The sequence below is a fragment of the Myodes glareolus genome, chromosome 15 (genome assembly GCF_982192425.1).
Source record: "Myodes glareolus chromosome 15, mMyoGla1.1, whole genome shotgun sequence".
Classification (NCBI taxonomy): Eukaryota; Metazoa; Chordata; class Mammalia; order Rodentia; family Cricetidae; genus Myodes; species Myodes glareolus.
The window spans coordinates 9,085,959-9,105,524 of record NC_142040.1 but is presented as its reverse complement, the minus strand read 5'-3'; the positions used below and the strand labels follow the sequence as shown (position 1 = coordinate 9,105,524).

The 19,566-nt window shown below is 41.4% G+C and overlaps 1 protein-coding gene and 1 long non-coding RNA gene across 4 annotated transcripts; one reads left to right on the top strand and one right to left on the bottom strand.

Annotated features, from left to right (window-relative positions):
* Positions 1–346: 346 nt before the first annotated feature.
* On the bottom strand, positions 347–12,710 carry Arrdc3 (arrestin domain containing 3). 3 transcript variants are annotated; one of them, XM_085676899.2, is made up of 8 exons: positions 12,175–12,709; positions 8,617–8,698; positions 6,925–7,072; positions 5,999–6,101; positions 5,448–5,704; positions 5,022–5,184; positions 4,598–4,752; positions 347–2,908 (listed from the first exon to the last, which is right to left on the bottom strand). In XM_085676899.2, the coding sequence occupies exons 1-8, from the start codon at positions 12,452–12,454 to the stop codon at positions 2,852–2,854; spliced, it is 1,245 nt and encodes a 414-aa protein (XP_085533025.1). In that variant the 5' UTR covers positions 12,455–12,709; the 3' UTR covers positions 347–2,851. The 3 variants fall into 3 exon arrangements, with proteins under 3 accessions (XP_085533025.1, XP_048279962.1, XP_085533026.1); XM_048424005.3 differs by lacking the exon at positions 12,175–12,709 and adding an exon at positions 9,529–9,652; XM_085676900.2 differs by lacking the exon at positions 347–2,908 and having other exon boundaries at positions 4,601–4,790; positions 12,175–12,710.
* Positions 12,711–15,112: 2,402 nt separating this feature from the next.
* Positions 15,113–19,326, top strand: LOC125394057 (uncharacterized). Its single transcript, XR_007230068.3, has 2 exons — positions 15,113–15,555; positions 18,255–19,326. It is a non-coding gene; the product is annotated as an uncharacterized LOC125394057 (long non-coding RNA).
* Positions 19,327–19,566: the final 240 nt, after the last annotated feature.

Genomic DNA, 19,566 nt, shown 5'->3' with positions numbered 1-19,566 from the left:
TAATGGTCACACCTATTTTTAAGAATATTTACTACTGTTTTTCAAATGTGGAAAAACTGTTCAATGTTTTTCAACCTAACTTCTAATGTCCTCTTTTAATGTTGGACTAGAGCACATTGGGGGAGGGTGCACCTGAATGCAAAATTACCTGATTACATTTGGTTCATTATTTATGGTTGAGGTTCATACTACTTAAGTCCTCAGTAATTTCCCTAAGTACAAACTTAAAAACAAAGCATTGAGAGTGATTATTATTAAACACTGAGTTTAATTGTAATGTTGAAAGTGTATGGTGCATCGCTAATCCCACCAAGTTTCAAATAAATAAAGTGCCAAACAATTATACAAAAAAAGAAAAAAAAACACTTTTATTTTCCACAAGGAAGAGCAATAGGAAAAATGAAATCATTTTCCACATAGTTTTCTTAGAACGGAGCCTACAAGGACATATTCAGCACCAAATAAAAAAGATTACAAACAGCCATAGAGTATAGTCTATACAGCAAACATTTAATATTGCACTTTGTTTCGCCAACATTTTGGATTTTACTTTTCCTAAATGAAAACTTAGGAAGCGATCTTGAACACTAGAGCGTGACTGTGACCCTCACATTAGACAGGAACTGACCAATACTTAGAAAAATGTAATGCCTCTAAGTGAGTAAAGAAATATTTAATGGTAAAAATAAAACTTTATATCACCAAGTCTTAAAAGAATTTTGTCATCCAGTGCCAATTTTTACCATATTGGTCATTCTTGCTTATGTAGTATTTTGTAAAATGGTAGTGAGTGCCCCAGAGCCATGCGTATCAACAATTGTTCCCTAGTTAGACAGAGCAGGAAGAGTAAGAGGCGTCTTCAGACAAACCCTCCCAAACAAAAATAACACCACCAAATGCCCTTTATGCCAAATATCCCATCAGCTTCTTTTGAGGGGGACATTCACAAAATGATTTAATAGAAAAATACTTCACCCCCATTTCCTTATTATCTAGTATTAGTTTGCTACGGGAGCACAAACCCTTTAACCGAATCACTTAAAACGTGATTCATTTTTACAGTGGGCTTTCTTCACCCTGTTAGCATTATTTCAAACATGAATTGTCTTCCATGTTTTCTTAAAGGCCACTTATGGAAAAGCCTATTTTGTATGAAGCTTTAAGACAGTATTTTACCAGGTCAAGCACCAAGCCAGAGTTACCATTATTTTCAGTCACATTACTAACTGTGGGTTAGATGCCAAGGTAGATAGATGTAACACCCATTTCACACATATGCTGCGATGTCAGAGATGCTGGTGTGTCACTAGAAACAGAAGTACACTCTTAAAAAAAACATCATTTCACTTTGGACGTGGAAGGGTGGGGTTTTAAATTTCCCATGAATGCTGGTACTCAAGTGTTGTCCTACATATACATACTCTTCAGATAGAAAAAAATACCATACATGGACAAATTAAAGCGATTTATCTCAGCAAACATTCTATTGTTTGTAATTATGACGTTACACACTTTGGAAACAAATTTGGGATTTTACTCTCTTTAACTTGAGCAAATGTATCTATCAAGCTGCTCCAATCATAATTGACATACACATTCTGGCTTTATTAAAGTACTTTGCATCGGCAAAAAATGATTTCCAAACATATGTTTTGGAGGTAATTAAGTAACTCTGTATAAAAATAAATGCACTTTCCCTCCCTTTACTAGTGACTAGACTTCCACTTACAGTTAAAAATCAAAACTAGTTTCCAAAGCAACAGCCCTTAACTCTGTGCTGGTGCTGCCCCACTGTCCGTCTTCACTCTCAGCTCTAGTTCCTTCTTAAATGTAATGGTAATGAGGGTGGTTATCAGTTTTGTGTATGTCCCGTGTCTGAATTTCCCTCTCCAAAAAACCAATCAAACAACAACAAAACAACAACAATAACAACAACAACAACAACAAAACAGTGCAACGAAACAGAAATAGCATTCCGACAGTTTGGCAAGTGATGCAGTCACCTGAGATTAGTGATTTTAGGCAGTCAGTAACAACATGCTGCTTCGCTGTCAATAGTAGAAAGGCAACACATTCTCTCTCAAAGAAACCAGGGTACCGGACCCTCTCACCAAGTCTCTCAACAGCTTCCTCCCCTTGTCTTTTCCCCACGCATCTGTTGCGGATCTACTACAGTAGGCTGCAAAAACGTACAGCAAAAGGATTGGCTTGAAGGCATTTGATGTTTGTAAATAAATCCACAATAGGATCCCAGCTGAAGAGGTGATACATGTCAGCCTAGTAGGACAATTCTGAGCATGTGCATACGCAGGGAGAGTCCAGGCTACCTTAACTTAAACAGAAAACAAAACAAAACACAAACTGTCAGTGCGTTTTTTTTTTCATGTAAAAGTTTTTCAAAGCTTTCTTTTGTTCCTTGTTGTGCTGACCACGAACAAGTTTTATGAGTATCAAGAGTCTGGCATAAATGGAAAAAAAAAAAAGGGAAAAAAAAGCTGTAGTGACACTGAACTGCACAATGTAAGCATTGAGCATGTGCAAATCTTCAACTCAGAAGGACCCCGTCCTTCGCAACGGTGTCTTGACACGTATGACCACAGGCTAAGAAGACTGCTCTTAGCTTGTGCAGTTTTAAAGGAGAAAGCTTAGGTCTTCAAGCATGTTGGAGCAGCCCCAGAACGCTGCTGTAGGATTCTAAAGCACGGTCACTGCTGTTTCACGTATTTGCCACTTTCCGGGCAAAAGCAATTCCACTTCCTCTGAAAAACGTGTCTCCAAGTTACTTCTCTGTCCTCATCCGGAAGAGAGAGAGTTCGGAACCCACATCAACTTGACTCATGCAAGTGTTCCTTCAACGAGAGGGGCAGGATGGTCTGTCCTCAGATGACTGATCAGGATTTGGATCAATCTAGTAGAAAGAAGATACAATTTTCAAAGTTAACCTGGTAAAGTATAGAGTCAGCAAAGGTAAGCAGTGCATCGGTGCACATATGTAATGATTACCAATATGATTTATAGCTATGCACAAATACCTCAATTTCACAAAAGTTATAGGAAAATCTTTTTTATGGAAGGGATTTTTCACTCAACATTGCAGTGCTTAACCTCAGTTATACACTGGGTACACCATCAAACTACTCAGCTCCTTTGTAAATCATATTTTGGTCTTGTCTTCAAATGTCACTGCATCTCTTACCTAGGCTGTGAACAATGTGCACCTAGGCTGTGAACAATGTGCCTGCTGTCCTGTGAATGGAACTCAGATCTGTGGGCAAGTCCTGCTCACTTTGAATGTGAGACAACCCCAGCACTTCACAAGTTTTATGCCAAATGCACATTTTTGAAGAAAAGATGCCAATTACCTTTTAGTTAAATCACACTCCAGTGCTAGTTTGGGTTGTACAAAGTTTAAATCACCTTACATTCATCTTGAAATGTGAAAAGATTTTATGACAAATTAGATAAAAGTGAGCGACAGATATTCATTCTTTTCAAATGCTCCTCTTGAAAGCTATGAACGCTCTAAGAGAGCAGCAAAGTAAGAAATGGCAAAATACAAACAGACAAAATTTGTGAGAAATGGCAGAATGTTTTCAGTGTATAAATTATTTTTATGACCATAGTACGATAGGAAAAATGTCTACTCAAAAATTTGCAAATACAGATTCTGAGTCCCTAAAATGAATGAAGATTTTACACGAACACATCCAGGGAAGGTATTTCTCCAGCTATGGCGTCACAACAATTGGTTTCAAAGTAAAAACAATGTCTTGAAAGTCTAGTCAGTATGAAAAAGTATAAACTATAAAATAATGGAATAAACCATATAATAGAGTCTCTTGATTTATAGTTATTTTGGTTATCAAGGCCAATTTTGACAGATCCTATAAAAATGTAGACTGTTGGCTCCAGTCATGCTAAGAGTCCTGGACCTGCAGACCCGACCCCTCTTGTCCTTAGCTGGGCTGCTCTTCCCGTCCACACTGTCAATGCCTGTGGAGGCCCAGTAAATAGTTCACTAAATGAGTGGTGTTTCCTAACACTACTGATGCTGGATTTTGCTTCTAAGTTCACGTTTCTTACTACTTTGTGAGTGTCCAGGGCTCATCGTATTCACACCTGTGCCGAGCATCATCAATATGAAGTGCATAATAACACAGCAGCGTGGGAAGGCTGTTTAAGAAGCTGTTTGTAAATATCTTCTCTCATGACTAAGAATGCTAAAATATGCAAGGATTTGATTGGAAAAGGATTATGGGTAATCTAAATTCTACATATTTAATTATGCTTATAAAATACCCGGTCTCCTACTGACGCTCTAAGAAAGAGTCATTCATTCAAAAATGGCAATGGTTCAACTAGAGATTGGCCATCATCTTATTTTCTGAATGAAATCTTTTCTAAATGAAATCTTATTTTCTGAATGAAATTATTGTCAGGAGATCTGACAATAATAACGTTTAAAGTGTTGTTCTAGAATTCTTTAATCAGGAAAACCAAGAAGCCACTATCTTTAAAAAGCCTGTATCGTTTTAAAACTCTGCAACTGCTGCTTTTGAGGAGACCTAACATAGCTCATACTTGACTTGGTGCTTACCTCTGAATAAAGAGGAGGAGGCAAGAACCGAAACTCCTGGATATATGCAAACAGTGGTCCTTGAAGAGCTCTCTCAAAATCATCACAAGCACTCATTGGTGCGAGATTATTTCGCCTTTGTTCCTCGGTTACTACTTCTGCATAGCTGGGCGGTGCTGAAGGAAAAAGATACACGCAATTCGAACAACATGTTCTTATGCATGTCAAAATACACAGAATAGTAGATATTAAAAAAATGTCATGTAAAAGAATAATTATTTGTTTGGTGATTAAAACTAAGGAGACATACAACAAAACTTATTACTAAGGTCACATATGCTAACTAAAGAAAGGTAAAAATTTAACTAGGATTGTAAAATATTAAAAATAAAAGAAAAAGTCTTAATAATAATAGAGTAAATTTAGATATGTATAATCAAATTACCTTCAGGCCTTTCCGGAAGGGATAGTCCAAGCCAGTTCATGTTCATACTACACTGACTGCTCACACTTGAGGTTCTGCTACCGAATGGATGAAGAGGAATGGTGCCGATGACAAGGGGCAGATTCAGAAACAAATCCATAGCTCCAGGAATATCCACATAGACCTAAAAAGTGAGCAGATGCTGGAGTCAGCATTTGAAGGAGATTTTTCTTTAAAATTGCAACTGCATTTTGATATTAGCTGGGATCCCTTTTAATTTCTAAAAAATTTATCTTTTATGTACAATGCCCTAGGTTTATGTGAGGCAAAATACACACAATATAACATCTCAAGCATACAGCTACACTCCACCAAACTAGGATAAGCCAAATTAGAACCCCACAGATTCAAGATGAAAGTCGCAAGAACATCTTACATAACACCTACCATTAGCGAATACTCCACACGGATTATACTACAATCAAGGATGGAGGGGGAAACTGGTGGAATCTTTAGCAGCTTGCCATTCCAAGTCTCTGTCTTCCCAGATGATAGGGACTCTCCACGTAAGTTTGCCACAAGCTGTTTGACCTCCTTCATTTTCCCTTTGGCATAGAAAGCCTGCGTTTGGTAAATGGCTGCCTTTGGCACTACCATTCGGGAGGAGCAGTTCTCAATCTCAGCAAATATCTGTATCGATTCACCTGGAGAGGGGACACATTTATTTACTCTTAGGAAACAAATAAGCAAACACACATCATCAAGCGTAGACTTTTGAAGCTCTACTAACTCCATGCAGGAAGAGCTATCCTACGGAAGTAAGCAAGGGAACTGTCATAAAATAACCTGCTCACACAGTGACCGCACAAAAAGGGAGACAACTTGTAAACGGAAAGTGGATTCCTACAACCCCCACAGCTTTACTAAGGAATGCCGAGTGTCTATACAAAATGCTGAGTAAAGAAAACTGCTTTTGGGGGCACCAGCCTCACACATACCTGGGGTGTAGCCCTTCCTCTCGATTTTGGCACTTAAGGATATGGGGCCTGAGGTGCAGAACCAGCAACAGAGTGTCTTGTCTTTTGTGCCTGCTTGGGGTGACTGGAAGAAATAGGGAAAAAACATCAATGTATGAACTCATAATAATACCAGAATGTTCTAAAAGTCAACTAAGAGAATCAATTTTGTTCCCAAAACATGTTTTTAAAATTATATCAAACTTATATCTTTATATAAACTTCCATTCCATAAAGGAAAAAAGAATGGGTTAAAAGTTGAGTACCCTATTTCAAAACAGACTTTTAACCTGTTGCCCATTGTGTACAATAATAAAAACTAATCAAATAAGTTTAAAAAAAAACCCTTTCCAAATTCCGCATAAATTGTCTTAAACTTGGTTGTAATTCCAAATGGCAACATCTTATTTTGAAAATGTAAAAAAAATGTTAGTAAAATGCAAAACACATTTTATGTGCTTTAAAGATGTTAATCATTTGTTTAAAATATTCACTTTTGACGCCAAATTTCAATTAGTATCATAAAATGAAATTAAAAAAATATTTTTCCCCATGAAAGTGATGTATCCCCATCATTTGACAACTATCCTTAACTGGAATAAGATAATGTGGTACCAAGACTGTGTGACAGTTTCAATAAGAGATTTAAGCCAGCATCTGAAACGATTAATACTGTTTGTCAACTAAAGTCATTTAGGGGCCAGACCTCATTATTGCTGTGTTCTATCACACACTGGCCGAGTGTGAAAAGCAGCACACTCTTCCTTCGCCTGTGTCTTCTACTCCTACTGCAGTTTACGGCAGGTATTTTTAATGGAATTCAAAAATTGCTTCTTAAAGTTATGGAGATAGCATAAATTAGGTGGCTATTCTGTCAAAAAGCAAGGAAGAACTCAGTAATCTCTTACCAGTAATGAAGGAGTGTTGATATCTATATGCTCAAAGACTGTAAATTCCTTCTTTAATTTTACTGGTAGAAGCCAAGGCCTATGCAATTCAGCTTTCACCCAATAGCGCACACTACCGTGTCGGCCTTCGAATGAGGTAGCGAGTGGTCTGTGCAAATATAAAAATGGATATATTAATCTTATACCTCTTTCAAAAATGCAGTATTCCATCAGAAGAAACCGTTGCCATGCTGTACTGTCTATGAAGCTTACAATGTCCACTGGCTGTGGGCCAATGGTACCACATGGGTAAGTCAATGGGGAAAGGCATTTATTTTCAAATAATGGTAAGAGTCAAATGTAACAGAAATTCTGCTTTTAATGCCAGAAGAATACAATCTCTTTAAGCTCAAGAGTCTACTTTTAATGGTGGTGGCAAAATCACGAAAGTTAAATGAACTATTCTTTAAAAGGTAGATATTTTAATTTAAAAATAAAATTAAGACTGGCCTTACTATTTCTATATAAAAATCCTAAACCCCAATCAAACAGTCAGAAAAAAAAAATCCGTATACTGCTCTACTTTTGTTAGCTAGGAATTAGAACCTCTTTTTATAGCAACTAATTAAGTATAGCACAGAATAAGCCTAAAATAGTCTCATGATTTTCTGTTTCATAAATTCATAGAGATGGAGAAGGTGCTTACACCCTGTCCACTCATATTCTAAGTCCCTGTTGGCTGTTTTCACCTTTACTTTTCAAAGCTTGAAGAGAAAAACACGCCCATTAGCCTCTGTCAGGAGATCAGAACTCTCTCTGGACGTGCCCAGATTGGAGGCCTGTTGTCTGCACAAGGTTTTACCAAGGAGTCTAAGGAATGTCCAGTGCTTACTTAGAGGTCAGAGGCCACAGTACACTGGTAGAAGCACCCATATCTCACTCTACGTAGACTTCCAATGCAGAATTAGTAAACACAGAATTATATACATTCAAGGCTTGATAAACTATTATCATGAGCCAATAAATAAAATAAATATTATGATTTATTGTATAGATCAATTGGTACCAGTTTATAGGTTTCAGTATCTGCTCTAAGGCATTATGCAAATGTTTATATTCTCTCCCAGCAATCCGATAAAATTCTAAGAATGTACTATATTTCAAGCTTTCCACTAACGTAGCTCTGACAGACGTTTCCTTTAAAGTCCAGGTTACTGCATCTTATGTAATGTCCCCAGTAGCAGCAGCTCTGTGTACAAAAGCTACCGAATTTGTGCCCCTCCTTCAGTTAGGACAGTCTTATCGTACACTCTAGCGCTAATCATTCACATGAGCAGAAAAGGTAGAACACTGAATTCGGGTCCAGTGGGCTATGACAGCTCTCTTAATAAAGCAAATGATAATCAGCTATCTGGTCAAATACTTACTGTTTGATTAGCACCTTCTGATTCACCAGCGCTAAATTAAATATTAATGTTTTTATATCATTCAATCACTGCTTGTAATACTAATAACTGGGTGTGCTTTCTGTAATTTTGCCACATTAGATTAAAAATAGCTCCTTCTATTGAATACATTGTTTCCCTCGACCAAGTTTCTGTAATGAAAAGGGTTTTTTTCAAAAAAAAAAGATCTGAAGAATTTATGGAATAATTATAAGATTGTACGTAACTAAGAGTGTTTAAGAAAAATTCTATTTCTTGTAATACTTACGTCTGTGGAAGCTCAAAGCTAAATGCATATTCATGCCTTCCTGAATGAATAGTGTTGAAGCCTTCTTCAGAATTGTCATCATCTGAAACGAACAAAAAGAAAACCAAGCCTTGTAGTTAAATGTCTACATTCTCAGGTGGCGATCTTCAAGAGTGCTGTGAAGGATCCCAGCCACCCGCCTTCATCTTGTTTGCTCTGGCTAAAATAAAAACCCTTGCTCTTCATCTTCCTCACCCCGAAACGGAAAGAACGGGGGGGGGGGGGTGAGGAAAACATACTTTATAGGCTATTTTATTTTAGTGGGAAAAAAATTCTATCAAATACAGAATTCAACAAAAGGTTCAGGTATCAAATTCCACTGCTACTCTGTCAGCAACTGTTTACGTTAGAGTGAGGAAGTAAAAACTGCTTGTGTAACTTTTTTAATTGCCACTTTTGGTGAATATTGAGTTTCTTGAGGCAAATATTCCTGTTGCACCCAGCAGGAAGCAGAGGTGGGAGGACCTCTGGGACTCACGGCCAGCCAGGGGGGACCCCATCAAAAGGGAGGTGACTGCGAAGTCTCAAAGGTAAAAATATTCACCCAGACAACATTCAAAACGCAATTGGTTTTAGCAGCACCTAAAATAAGCCCTTATACGTTCACTTTAATAACAAAGGACTGAACTTAAAGTAAGCATTTTTTTTACAAAGATAACATTTTGTTCAATACCCTTAAGAAACACATTCTGATTGGGTAGTTTCCACTTGAGAAGGGTGTGGGGTAATTGGGTTTTCATTTCACAATCAATTTGTTTTGCTCGAATTCATTATCTGTGTCATGAAAACAAATTAACAAAAAATGTAGAAAAGGTTTGCGGTAAAAAAAAAAAAAGTCCTTTTGGCTGTCTAGGTAACACACCAGCGCCTTACTTGCTTTTCTTGGTGTGCAATCCTTTTTAATAAACTGGGGGGTGGGAGCGGGCTGCCTCCTTATCACTATACGTTTCTTCATCGAAGTATTGAAAATACACAAAAACCGTGACTTTCATCCCAAAATTACGGTGACCCGCCTACGTCTGGCACTGCTGCCCGCGCCTCCCGGGGAGCCAGGGTCCTCCATCCGCTCCCTCCGAGGCGCCCAAACTTCGCCTCGCTCCCGGCTCCCTTTTGTGCCAGCTCAGCAGTCTCATTGAGCCGAGCAGCGGCCGCCGCGCCGTGGTAAACAAGTGCCTGGCTGTCAATCAAGAACTAGACTGGAGCAGGAGAGGACCGGCCTAAACCGGCGCTGAGCAGATCCCAGCCGGCTCGCCCGCGCGCGCCCGCGGCCCGCGCGCCCCGCTATACATACGGCATACGTCGCGCGCGCGCGCCCGCTCGCCCGCCAGCCCGCGCAGCCTAGCCTGCTGCCCGGGGGCGGGGCCACGGCGCGCCGCGCTTCCGCTTTCCACGCCCCAGCCGGTGACCGGTTCGATCTGGCTCGGGCCACCCTGACACCTTTGCTGTTACAGCGAGGGGGACCCGGGGCGGCGGCGGCGGCCGGGAAGCGACGCCGCGGGGAACAATGGGCGAGGTCGGGCAGACGGCGGCGAGCTCCCCTACCCCCGCCCGTCCCGCCGCTGTCACGTCCCCTCGGGTCACCCAGGTACCGGCCGGGACGACCCAGCGCCCGGACCGCCTCCCGGTCCCACAGTTGCGGCCAGGGCGGGGGGCGCGCGTGGGCGCCGGGCGTGGGGGAGGGGAGGGGTGGGCGGCTGGGGCGCCGGGCCTGGAGGGACCTTTGCCGGCGCACGCCGGTTCCCAGCCTCGCCCCAACCGGCGCGAGCCGGCTCGCCGCACCAGTCCCTACCCAAGCCAATCAACGCCTGGCATCGCCTTAGCAACAGGCTAACAAACCCGGCTCCGCCTATCGCCGGGCGCCCGAGGCGGGCGCTCAGCTACCAAGGCTAGTTTGAGAGCTCCCGGTTTGAAGTCATTGAAACTATTCCAGCCTTAAGAGCTCGTCCACGCGGAGCCACGCTCGCGGGCACCTCGCTGGGTGCAGGTAGTTTCCTTAACCGTGCAATCATGGTGCAAAGGATTCAGTCTGGGTGCCCAGAACTCGTCCTACTTTCTCCTACTCCATGGTCTTAACTCTTCCAGAAAAACGCCTTTGTCTCTTCTCACTCATTTTACTAAAGGATGCAATCACCAAGCAGGTTGAAATGCAAATTCATGTGTCTGCTTTTTTTCTTTTTTTTTAAACAAGAGCACTGTCATTAGGTATTGTATACCCTATCAGTGGACGCCGGGGAAGGCTAACTAGGGAACCATTTCAGGATGCAAAATACCTGGGTGTAGCTGCTTAAAGCCTACGAATGGATTTCACCTTCATATTTAAAAAATCGTATAATTCTGTGTAACTTATAAGCAGCTTCCATTTCTCACTTGCCTTAGTTCAATTAACATCTCTGCAAGGATGTACGTTTTAGATACCAAAAAAAAATAAGTGAACTTCTATCTGAAAATTCGTCAGTATTTGCACTAAAATACTGCATTAGAAAGGAGAAACACAAATTACATAACCAGTTTTAACATTATATTCTTCTTGGACTAGGAATTAAGTCATCGCCACCACCTGACGCGTGTAACCAATCTGCTGAGAGCAGAACAAGCGCCCCTCCTCACCATCCCCCAGAACTGGTCCGAAACAGGATTGAACCGCTTCTAACAAAGGGTGGAAACTTAGAAAAACAAGCTTGGAGTCGCCTATATTTCCACATTGTAACCAGTTAAACAACAGATTGCAAATTTCAGGACCCCTTCTCCCTTTGACAATGCCTTTATCTTCCTCATGTACCACAAAACCAAATCCGATGTACTTAACAATTCCATCTGTCTGCCGTGGGTTTCATTGAATCCACGTTCCAAAGTTAGACATGATGCTCGAGAAGAAAATTACTGACCCCGAATGGCTTTAAAAACTGACTTAATAGTTTGCATAATGATAGATATTATCCCTTAAAAAATAAATGATGCTTGATGTACATTTTAAAAGGAATTGGGAGAAATAGGGAAAAAACACGTGGGGTGTTGATGCCATATGTCAAAATAAGCCCTGGAAGCCCTTTATCAAAGAACAATAATCCAGTCTTTAAAGTCTTTTGCATATGAATATTAAAATCAGATACATCTAGCAACCTTCTTAAATTGTCAGTACAGGTCTTTTATTTGAGCTCATTTTTGGGTCTAAGATTATAAAATAAAGGGGGAGATACAATACTGGACCGCATCTTTTGCAAACGAATTTGAAAACATTAGTAAAATGACCGAGTCAGATTTAAACACTATACGGTGCAAAAGGACTCCAAGTGCGTATGGCAGATCCGAAGCCGGCTATAGATGTAGTTGAGTAAGTGCAGTTTGCAGTCACTTTGCAGACGCCTGCATGTATTATGGCTTAACACGCTTGAACGTCAAGGAGAAACTACATCTTCTAAGTTTGGTAACCTTTATCAAACTGCCGATTTGAACTGCATTAAATGAGATTAAAGTTCTCACGTAAAGAAGACAAATCTAGTGACTAATATAAAAACTTACCTCTTTCGTGCCCAATTAGGATGTCTTTGTGGTTGAAATATTCTACTTCTTCAGTGTAATTCTGTGTATAGGCAGTATTGGAGCCGGCGTTTCTAGATTCAGTCCAGCGTACTTTCGCATGTCCTCTTGCATGAATTTTAAGAGATTTCACTCTGATTTCCCCAGTAACTTCTAAATTCACCCTTCCTGAGACAGTGTCTCCGCTAGAATACACGGGGACATTGCTGTCATTAAGACAGTCAAAGCTTATTGTCAAACTCTTCACCTTTCCCAGCACCATGATTATAACAAGATCTATAAAAATATAATGTAAAACCAAAAAAAGTCAAGATCGCCTATAAGATGTGATCTTCACTTAACACTGATCAGTGTCTTTGTCTTGCAAAGAAAAAAAATCTTGCAGGCCGGATCAGTGATTGTCTACAAATAGTTCATTGAGATTTCTTAAAAAGTCAGGGCAGCGGGGAAGCTGCTACTCCACGCTCCTGCTCCTTTCAGTGGTCTCCTTACAAAGACGGGCGGCTGGAAGCTGCCAGCTCACTTTAAGAGCAGCTTTGTGAAAAACAACCCCAGTGCGCAGGCGCACGCCGCGGCTGGCGGCCAGCCTCCCTGCGCGCTCCCTCCCGCGCGGCGCGCGCCGCGCGCTCCCGCCCGGTGCAGTAGGTGTGGAGCGGGCGCCGCCGGCTTCTGGGCACGGCCGCCGCGATTGGCAGGCGGGCACAGCGCCACCCCCGTCCTGCACGCGCTCGGCGAGCTGGGCAGAGGGTCTGCCAGCGCCCGGCCGGGAGAGCGCACGGGGGACCCCGAGGAGGACGTGCGAGCCGTGGGGGAAGGGGAGAAACCGGTTGGGCAGGCGGCTGGTGGCCCTGACTAAGCTAATGAATTTCAAAAGAAAACGTAATAAGAAGCAGACAAATATTGTTCATAGAAGAAAGCATTGTTGACTTGGATGGAAACAACAGAAGCCAGCAGCACTTTGTAGGCTGGGTGGCACTTGACTAAGCCAAGGCCCGAGGAACCGTCAAACAATGCTCCAGGGCGGCCCTGTCTTCAGGGGCCTTCCCAGACTCCTGCAGCAGCGAACAACCCAGTTGTCTCTGTGTGTGTGTGTGTAGGCCTGACCACTTCCTTGAAGGGAGAAAAGCCCTTTTTCTGGACACCACCTACTCCTCCATTTACAGGGGATGACGCGATTACAACTCCTGTATCCACAGGAGTAAGAATAGAGTTCACACCCCAAATTACCACCTCCTAAGAGGCAGTTTGAACATAGTGATTTAGGCGACATTGTTTACCACAGGCTGGAACTTAGCTAGGGAAGCATATACAGTGGTTTTGGGTCTTAAGTAAGATTTGTTACATAAGTGAGGCTTAATTTTGTGAAGCCTCACGTTTAATTCAGTTTGCTAATTGCCGTGGTACTTCTCAAAGTCAGGTACACCTCTCCTTTGTGAGTGCTTTGATAAAAACAGTAAGTTCTAAACAACACCAGAGGGTTGTTCTAAACAACATTCAGAGGGTGATGGTATACCCTAATGTTATTCGTAACCAGCAGAGCTTCTTCCAATAGAAGTTTGCAAAATAAAACCAAAAAAGAGGGTGGAGGAGTTTGTCCGTAGTTAAGCCCTTTAGATTCTTTTGCATAGTAAATCTGAATAGATTGAATCACAACAAACTAAAAACATTCATCTTGTTGTTTCCTTTATTTTAAAAAATTGCATTTTTATTTAGTTGGATATTAGTTCACAAGGCGTCTTGAACTAAAAAAAGATATTGAATGTAATGATGTCAAGAAAAATTGCTGAGTAAGTCATTTATCTGAGCTTGTCGTGACTAAAATTGTGCATTTATGTATTTAAATGGGGGAACTCAGCCTTCTCTCGGTTGACACCTGGTGGATAATCTGGTAAAGTACCCGACCGTTGGGTTAATCGGTGGAAACAACTTCTACTGGTGTTTTTCTCCCCCTAGTGGTCACAGCTGGAATGTCAAGTTTGCTCTGGATAGGTGGATAATATGCGTTAGACCTTCAAATAGGATAGAGCAAGGATTGGAGTTAAAAGTGGGCACAGCGAGTACATAAATAATTTTTAAAGATTTTATTTATTTATAGGTACGTATGTTTATCTTTGTGAGAGTGTGCAGTGTATGTGAGGGTACCTGTGGAAGCCGGAAGATGGGGTAGCCGGGGATTTCTTTAATGATAGTTTTTAGTCCGGCAGTGTGGATGCTGCGAATCCAGCTCAGGTTGTCTGGAAAAGCACAGTCCCAACTGTTGAGTCAGTTCCCCAGCCCTCACTACCTCAATCCCTTAACGAACTGAAGGCTAGGGGGTGACTGAGCTTTTGGTAAAATCTCTCCAGTTTGAATATAACACATTGCTGAAAAATTAAGAATCAGTGTTTAAGTATACGAGAACTGCATCTAGTGGAAAAGACCTTGGTATTATTTGTAGCTGTAAACGTTCTGATCGTAGAGTTTATTATTTTATTTGATGCTCTTTTGCTGCACTATATTTATTTTGCTATTTTCTCTAACTTAGTTTCTCAAACACTTTAGTAACCGACAAAGTGCTAAAAACTTCCTCACCATCGTTTTTACCTGCGTTCCATTTTTTGGGTTTTTTTTTTTTTTTGGATTTTTGAGACAGGGTTTCTCTGTAGTTTTTGGTGCCTGTCCAGGAACTAGCTCTTGTAGACCAGGCTGGCCTTGAACTCACAGAGACCTGCCTGCCTCTGCCTCCCGAGTGCTGGGATTAAAGGCATGCGCCACCACCACCCAGCCTGCGTTCCATTCTTTTAGCCTTGTTTCACCTTTACAGTTTAGGTTTTGGCACATAGTATTCCTCAAGTGTATAAACAAATATATTTGATTCATTTTGTTTCCCCCTTCTATTTATTCAAAACACAAAAACATGGGAAACAAAAAAGATTCTGGTATCTTTAAATACTTGTTTATATTTTCATTTCTAAATGAACTATTATGCTGAGACCAAATTGTGTATGTTATTTCTCCTGGTTTTAATAACTTTGCATTTACAGACTCAAAATGTCTTCCGTCATAGATTGTGGCATGTCATCATGGGCCTCTCTGCTCTTCACCTTCACACCACTGCAAGACTGCACCCAGCCCGCAGCTCGTATGCTGTCTCCTCCTACTCATCTGCTAATTCTCGAGTCCTGTCAAGCGAATCTCCTCCCACTTTGTTGGCTTGGCTTGTTGTGACCAATGTGTCCTTTTATCTGGATCTTGCACCACCATGGCTCTCCTGCACCATCTCTTTGCCCCCCTGAAGTCCTTCCAGTTGATTCAGTTGGGAGAGTTGCAGAAATGCACCAGACCGAACCTGTCCCGGTCACACTGGCATCGCTTCTTCAGCATGTAAGCAACTATCTCTTTTTGTTATAGTTATTCCACAGATTTATGAGTTAAAATTCTACTTCGGTGTATAAAATTTTGAATTCAAATCTAAAGAACTGTCTACGAGACTGGAGAGATGGCTCGGTGGTTAAGAGCATTGCCTGCTCTTCTAAAGGTCCTGAGTTCAATTCCCAGCAACCACATGGTGGCTCACAAACATCTGAAATGAGATCTGATGCCCTCTTCTGGCCTGCAGACATACACACAGACAGAATATTGTATACATAATAAATAAATAAATAATTTTTTTAAAAAAAAAGAACTGTCCACGACTGAATATGACAGAAGCTATGCTGTGTCTGAAGATGTTAGATTTTATATCGACATGTTCACGTACACACACATACAAACACACACAATAAGTCATGCTGTGTCTGAAGATGTTAGATTTTATATCGACATGTTCACGTATACACACATACAAACACACACAATAAGTCATGCTGTGTCTGAAGATGTTAGATTTTATATCAACATGTTCACGTACACATACATACAAACACACACAATAAGTCATGCTGTGTCTGAAGATGTTAGATTTTATATCGACATGTTCACGTACACACACATACAAACACACACAATAAGTCATGCTGTGTCTGAAGATGTTAGATTTTATATCAACATGTTCACGTACACACACATACAAACACACACAATAAGTCATGCTGTGTCTGAAGATGTTAGATTTTATATCAACATGTTCACGTACACACACATACAAACACACACAATAAGTCATGCTGTGTCTGAAGATGTTAGATTTTATATCGACATGTTCACACACACACAATAAGTAATTGTAACTGAAACTTTTGGTGTTTTGGTATGAGAACAACCATACAACTAAAAAGATTTGTTTCTTGGAGAAAAGTCTGAAATCCATGTTTAATCTTAGCCCTTGGCTGGTGTGTGTTGACAGTCCTAAGGTTTTGTCTCCTTTAGTGTTGAGACTGGATTTTAAGTGTGTATCTCGGACTTCATCCCTTTAACATCACCAGAATTCAGAAGGTTGATATGGAGACCAGAAGTAAGATTTCCGTTACATTATCCATACGAAATATAAACTTGAATATGTTGTGGATTTTGTGATAATTGTTCAGTCCGTGTTGTTTTCCCACTTAAGACTAGTGTAGATTTTGTTATCAGGATGTCACTGAATCTGTTTGTTTGTTTTCTTCACTAAAGCAAACATAACCACAAGTCACAGAGTTCACTCCTCACACCCCAGGAAAGTTCCATCTCTACAAACTGAAGAGCTCTGCGGGGAGGGGGAGGAGAGGCCTCTGCGGGGAGGGGGCCTTCCTACAGCCTGTAATGTTTATTCTGCGGGTTCCAGTGGCGTCTGGTTTGGAAACCCTTCATTTCTTTCTAAACTGCTTTGCCACCTTCATCCCCCTCCCTTCTTTTGTTTGTTTGCTGCTTTGAGAAAGACTCTCACACTGTAGTTCAGACTGTCCTCAGAGTCAGTTCCTGCTGCCTGAGCCTCAGAAGTGGGATTTCCAGTCTCGGGCCCTGCCTATCTTGGGCTTTTTCACCTGGCACAACTTTATATTCAGGATGAAAACAATATATTCTTAGAGTAATTTTTTGTTTGTTTGTTTGTTTGTTATTTTTTTTTTCGAGATAGGGTTTCACTGTAGTTTTAGAGCCTGTCCTGGAACTAGCTCTTATAGACCAAGCTGGCCTTGATCTGCTTGCCTCTGCCTCCTGAGTGCTGGGATTAAAGGCATGTGCCACCACCGCCTGGCTCTTGGAGTAATTTTTAATATTTATTTATTTGTTTGTTTGTTTTGGTTTTTAGAAACAGGGTTTTTCTGTGTAGCTTTGGATCCTATCCAAGAGCTTTCAGGCTATAGACCAGGCTGGCCTTGAACTCACAGAGGTCCTGCTGCCTCTGTCTCCTGAGTGCTGGGATTAAGCAATGTTCCACCACTGCCCAGCTGAAGATACTGTAATTTAAAGGCAAAAGTCACCAAGAGGCATGAGTTCCTAGTTTCATATAGCAAATTCATGTTTTGCAGACTGAATATCACCTTTCTAGTCACCTATACTGTCTCTGTTGATAACGGGGCTTTTAATAATTGATTTAAAAAGCCAGGTATGCATATAATCCCAGATTTGGGGAGGTGGAGGCAGATGGATCAGGAATTCAAAGCCAGTCTTGGCTAGCTAAAATCCTGAGATAAATAAAAAATAAAAAAACCAAAAAACCTCTGGCCACCAGTGTCCCCTGAGCCTAGGGAGGGTTTCCAGCCTCAGGCTAATTTCACTGTCATCCTGAACCACCTTTATTTACTGTAACCGAACTGTTGTAAAAGGAGACTACCACTTACAGCAACCAGCTCAGTGCACATGCTGTGTTGTTCCTGTTTGGGGAGAATTCTACTTGCACAGCTATGATTAAAAACCAACAAGTATCTGCCTGGAAAAAGCTGGAAGGTGAGGCAGCTTGAGTTTACAAGATGGTTGAGGACTGGCTTCTTTCAGAATTCTAAGGTTTTTAGTGACCGCTATTCCAGGGTCAGGAAGCAGATGGTAGCTCAAGTTGTGAAGAGCACACTTCACCAATGGCCTTGTGAATTCTCATGCACTTGGGTTTATACTTATTACTTTTGTAATACAAACCTTTTAATTCCTGTATCAACTGTTCTAAGCAGCCCTTCCCACTGGAGAGGAGATGGCAGCGGAAATCCCTGTATCAACTGTGTGAACCAGCCCTTCCCACTAGAGAGAATATGCCAGCGGAAATCCCTACTGTCCTTACAGTCATGGATGGATTTTACTTCAGAACGCTCGGACAGACTTTTAATGCTTTATCATTTTGGACTTTGAAACACATATGTCGGTATCCACTTATCTGTGGGAAACACCCCCTAAAAGAAACAAATTATTCTTCCACCTCCAGCAGCTATCAACTGCCATTAGCTCCCCAGGAAGAGACAGCACGGCAAAGCTCTTTCCCATCCACGCAGGAGTTCTGGCTCGCTTGGTCTTGTGCAGGTCCACAGGGCTTCTGCGAGGTCTTGATGTGGTAGCCGCGTCCTGCCCAGGAGACAGTCCTGCACTCCTGCCCGGCCTCCTTTGGCTTTATGTTTAAAGCATGCTATCTGTAAACAAATTTTCCTAATAAGATTGTAAAATGTTATGGGTTTTCTAGCTAACCACAAAGAACCACATGAGACTGATGAATTACAAATAAGTTCAAACCACATTATTTGAAAAGGGAGTGAATGCCCAATTCCAGTTTTGAAAATTAAGGATTAGTGGTGGTTGGTTTTTGTCAGCTCTACACAAACCGAGACATATTTAGGCAGTGGGAGTCTTAGTTGAGAAAATGCCTTCATAAGGTTGGCCTGGAGACTAGTCTGCTGGGCATTTCCCTACCGAATTATTTATGTGGGAGGCCCAGTTCTGGGGGAGGCGCATCCTCCCACCCCTGGGAAGGTGGTCCTACGTGTTTTAAGAAAGCAGGCGAAGTACGCCCCGGAGAGCAAGCAGCACCCCTCCCTGGTTCCTGACTTAGTTCCTGCGCCCAGGCTCCTGCCTTGAGTTCCTTCCTTGGCTTCCCTCCAGGAAGGACTCTGACCTGTAAGTCAAATAAGCCCTATCCTCCCCAAGTTCCTATTGCTCTTCACCACAGCAAAGGACAGTGACGACAGGATTGCTGGCCTTTGCTAAGGCTTCTATTGATTAAATGACAATATTCGTATTAAAACTCATTTTACTTTATGATTTTCATGTATGGTTTTTCTCGTTCTTCTGAGTACTTAAACAAATTGAAAAGGTGACCAAAGTTCACATCCTCCACAGTTGCTTGACACGTGCTCATTAGGAAAAACATAGTCTGTATTAATTATACAAAATAAGTTTTCTTTTAGAATATTTTATAAATTCTTTGAGAATTTGATAGATTGTACTTTGATCATATTCCACCTTCACTCCTCCCACTAACTCCTCCCGGGTCCATCC

What these genes read in the sequence shown, in the direction of transcription:
- Arrdc3 (XM_085676899.2), bottom strand. Translation starts at nt 12,454, where the DNA reads ATGGTGCTGGGAAAGGTGAAGAGTTTGACAATAAGCTTTGACTGTCTT. An exon ending in AGCTTTGAGCTTCCACAGAC is followed by an intron (nt 7,073 to 8,616) that starts GTAAGTATTACA and finishes ATATTTGCACAG; the next exon opens with ACCACTCGCTACCTCATTCG. An exon ending in CCTTCCGGAAAGGCCTGAAG is followed by an intron (nt 4,753 to 5,021) that starts GTAATTTGATTA and finishes TTTTTCCTTCAG; the next exon opens with CACCGCCCAGCTATGCAGAA.